A 4,673-nucleotide genomic window follows, 5' to 3' on the forward strand; every position below is an offset into this window, starting at 1 on the left:
TTATATTATGTATTGAACTCTTTGAATTTGTCTATAGAGGCTCTCATGTTTCCTTCGGGAGAGATTAGGATATACTGTTGTCAACTAATTTCATAATGTACTCTAGCCGACCTAAACTTCGCGGGTCGCGACTAGTAGCTACTTACTTATGTTATATATATCTATCTGTTATCTATCTCTTAATCTCCTCTACGCCTTGTCCGTATATTGTTTTCGGCTTCACGGTTTATCTTTTGTTGTCGAAACGTGAGAGATACGTCTTCGCGATTTTATTTCTACTCTTTTCAGGCTTCTCGATTAATACTCCTTTCGAAATTACCTATATTTATTTATTAAAAATCCACCTGAGAGTCGTACCACCGTAATATCATTGACTTATGACTCGAGCATAAGGATTTGAATATTAGGGTGTTACAACCTCTCTCTTCTGTGCTTAACAGAGCATACCTATGTGGCATGTTAAACTACTGATCTGTCTGTTAAGTACCAGCTTGGATTAATAGATTTAATTTGTTTTTGGGATCTTATTGTCTTTTGAGATAATTATCAGGGATCGTTTAAATTTTATTCATTTTTTTATTTTTTCATATACATTCATTAAATTTATTGTGAATACTTTATGCTCCAATTTTATTAAAATTACCAAACTATCCCTATACCTAATTTTTATCAAAACTCTAAATCCCAAAAATATCACTCTAACCCTAATTTTCCCTTTCCCTTCAGCCGCCTCACCCCTTTCAGTTTTTCCCTTCCTTCCAAACAGATCCAGCACATAGCAACAAAAGAAAAAAAAAAGAAAAAAAAGGAAGAAAACGTTGAGGGAGAGAAGGATAAACGGAGACAGAGAAGAAAGAATAGGGTGAAAGGGAAGAGAGAAGAGGGAGATCTGGAGGGAGGAAAAGAGCACCGGGAAGGAGGAAAGCTCATCGCCGCTAGGACACCCAGCTACCGTCGCGCCGCCACCTTCAGACGCCGTCGCCGCCGCCGTTCGCGAAGAGGGAAGAGAGAGCTCGCGGGTGAGAGAGGAAGCGTCGCGCAAACCACTGACCCCGCGTTCGTCATCGTCTTCGCGGGTTCTTGGTTCCAGTCGCCGCCGTCGTCCCCGCTGTGAAGCTTGTCGCCGTTGCTGCAGTTGTCAGCGCCGACGTCGTCGCCGAAGGGAGTAAGCATCCCCGTCGTCCATGGATGAAGCAGAGGAGAGAGATCCGCGAGGAAGGGAGGACCGCGCCCGTCCAGCCGCCGCGCACAATCGCCGCTCATGTCGCCGGCGCCATCCCCGTCAAATCCCCGTTGCCGAAGCTTCTGGCCGTGCCTCTGTCGCCGGACAACACCGCTACCGCCTGGAACCCCCATTGAAGTCAGTATCTGTGTGGTAAGCGCTAAGCTTGCTTCAGCTTCTTTGTCTATTAAGTTGGTTTTTACCGTGAGGGTGGTTGCTGAGATTATCTGTGTCAGGATGTCTGATCACATTGTCACTGCAAGTTTTTTTGTCCTGCGCCACCATTGGAGCCGCCCAACCGGTACTGAAATCGCTGCTGCTCTGTGTTCTTTTTTAGTAAGTATTTACGTTTCGAAAAACCTCTGCGTTAGTGTCATGTTATGTGTATTATAGTCTTTGCAATATTGATGTGTTAGGGATCAATAGCCTAGCTTACATGTAGCGATCGAGGCTGTTTCTGCTTTTGGGAAAGCAAGCGGAGCAGAGGCTTCAGTTGCCGCTGATTTTGGGCTGAGAGAAACGAGTTCAGTTGACGCGTTTGGATTATGGTTTTGCGTGTCGAGGTAGGGGTTTTCTTAAAATATATTTTATATTACAGAGTTGTGATAAATAGATATTGATGCATAGAGATTTACTTCTGTGATTATATTTGTCTTATGGATGTGATGGTTTGTTGGACTGAATTATTGAGTACTTGATTGCGTGAGTGGTGTGTGGTTGTGGATAAAAACCGGTTTGGAATGCCATTTACTTGATTATTAAGAAAGGTAGATTTTCTTGGTTTTAGAGTTTACTTAGTAATATAAATAAAACGATTTTGGAAATAATTTGAGATATGAAAATAAATTGATTCTGGGAGCAGTTTGATTGTGACTTGGTTTGATTTTATGAATGATTTAATATTTGAGCTGATTCGATTTTAAAAAGAGTTTTATTGTTAGAATTGGTTGATTTCAAAATAATTTGACATTGGAACTGGTTCAATTATGGAAAATGTTTGAGATTTGGAAATGGTTGAGAAAAGGTTTGAGAAATGTTTGGATGGGACCCGAAAAGGGTGGCAGTGTCCGAGTTTTAGAGGAGATGCTGCCGAAATTTTATAAAATTAGAAGTTTTATTTAAAGTAATTAATTAAAAAGATTTGTTTTTAAGCCTTATACATTTTAAGATTGATTTGTCTATCAAAGAGAGAATTTTGTTTTGGAATTGAGATTGTTAACGAACAGAATGAAAAAGAGGATGATGAGGATTTTATTTGAAATATGGCTTTGAAATGAACTTGGAAATGAGATTTGGATTGATGAATAATTATGATGTTGAGAATGTTGAGATGTGAACTTTGAATTATTCACATGGCTTATGAATTTGAAATATTTGAGATACGAGGTTCCCTGGATTAAGTGTCGTGGCTTGCCACCACGTGTACCAGGTTGAAAACTCGATACTCTGTTGTCCCTACGACGTAAGTGTGTGACCGGGCACTATATAAATTCCCGGGAATGTTACCCCCATTGAGTAATATTGATTATTTGAGAAAAAGCTATGCATAGACTCTTGGGGATGCACGTCGGGGGACAGTCTAAGTACAATTCAGACTTGTCGGGTTGGCTGGATAACCGACAGATGAGCCTCATCAGCCATAGGACAGGCATGCATCATATGCATTTGTATGCTTTGCTTGAGTTTGAACTTGTTTTGGTTTGCTTAATTGCTAAACTGTTCGTAACTGCTACTTGAACTATTTGCTGTAACTACTGCCTACTTGTGCTTCCCTTGTCTGCCTTGCCTGTGTTTGTCCTAGCGTGCTACATTTGAGATTGAACTTTGGTGCTGAATTAATGATTATGTTGTTTGATTGCGTGGTTGGTTTCTGATTGAGATTTTCTTATAAGAAAGGAAATGTTTCGGATTTCTGAAAGATTAAACATTGTTTCTTTGAAAAGGTTTTGAACGATTACCTATTGGTTTTTTAAAAGATTCATAAGGCAATGATAATCACTGAGCTTGAAAACAGTTTTCCTATTAAATATCTTCTTATGACAACTTTGAAACTCCATGGTGAGACCGTGTGGTTAGGTTCTCACCCCCCTACAACTTTACTTTTCAGGAACTGAATGAAGAAGCACTAAGAAGAATTATACTGCGTTTGGTTTATATGTTGTTGTATTAATTAGATTATTTTCTTCCCTCGTCTTTGTTATTACAAGTTTGTAAGAGGGATAGGAGTTGTATGTTTTATATGTTTATTATATTACGAGATAATATAGAAAGAGTATTGTATATGAATCTATGTCTGCTTGTATTTTTCTTAAGATAAAATATTTATTTTCCGGTTTTTAAAGGAATCAACGATACAGTGTCGAGTCACAGGCTCCTATTTTAATATTTAGTATGTAAAGTAGTCGTAATACTTCTTGCTATCAGAGTAGCGCAGCCGGAAGCGTGACTTCTGATAGTGAGAGTGTTACAAGCTATTATAATTTAATCTCCAGAACAACTTATTGTAAATTATTTATTCAATTTTCATTTTTTTTACAATTCTAATCTAAGCAGAATGGTTTAACATCCTTACTATTATTAATTAGAATATCATGCTTTTGGCTACACCACTCTGATAGCGAGGAATATTACGACGACTTCTATATAGGTAACAATAAAATAGGAGTCTTTAACTCTCAAAACCGTATCGCTGTTTTCTTTGAAAAACTATAAGATCTTTTTCACCTTTTACAAATATGCATATATAAACAAAACTTCTTACACAAAATACATACAAATATTATATACATACATATCGTTACAATCATGACTCCTATTCCTCTTAAAAGAACATAATGATAAGGCGAGGAAAAACTATAATTAATGTAAACCCCATTAAATTAGTAAATAATTAGTGGATAAATTAATTTTTAATAAAGAAGATTAGAAATGTGAATATTATATCAAATTAGGATAGAGCTCATCGAAACAAGAATTTTGACACTAATTTCGAAGAAATCAGTCCAAGATTGGACCGAACGGGCCGAATCGGTTGAACCGGGCCCATGGGCCCAACCGGACCAGCCTTTAAATGAACCAAATCCCCTTCTCTTCCTCATTTCAGCTGAAGTAACGCAGAAAGCTTCTAGGGAAGAAAAGAACCCCGAAACCGTTACGGCAAAATTTAACTCGCCGTAACTCCTCCGTCCGAGCTCCGATCGCCGCACCGTTTGTAGCCACGCGACTACCGCGTTAAGCTCTACGTTTCTACTAGAACAATTTCATAGGTAACTCGCTTTATTTTTCTCAGCCACTTCTTCCCCCAATTTTCGAAAATTGAGTGGAGGTATTGAATTTCTTTGTTCTTTGATATTTTAGGATCCAATTAGCTTGAGGAAAACGTTCACTCTTGCTTATGTAAAGCTTGGGTAAGGTGAGGATACCGTAATTCCATTTTTATTTTATTGAATTT

The 4,673-nt window shown here is 38.2% G+C and overlaps 1 protein-coding gene across 1 annotated transcript; it reads left to right on the forward strand.

Moving 5' to 3' along the window:
• LOC110271606 lies at nucleotides 1,178-1,789 on the forward strand. The gene is made up of 3 exons (XM_021122608.1): nucleotides 1,178-1,375; nucleotides 1,459-1,606; nucleotides 1,649-1,789. Exons 1-3 carry the CDS (start codon nucleotides 1,185-1,187, stop codon nucleotides 1,787-1,789), a joined length of 480 nt encoding a protein of 159 aa, XP_020978267.1. The 5' UTR covers nucleotides 1,178-1,184.

The sequence above is a fragment of the Arachis ipaensis genome, chromosome B04 (genome assembly GCF_000816755.2).
Source record: "Arachis ipaensis cultivar K30076 chromosome B04, Araip1.1, whole genome shotgun sequence".
NCBI classification, from domain to species: Eukaryota; Viridiplantae; Streptophyta; class Magnoliopsida; order Fabales; family Fabaceae; genus Arachis; species Arachis ipaensis.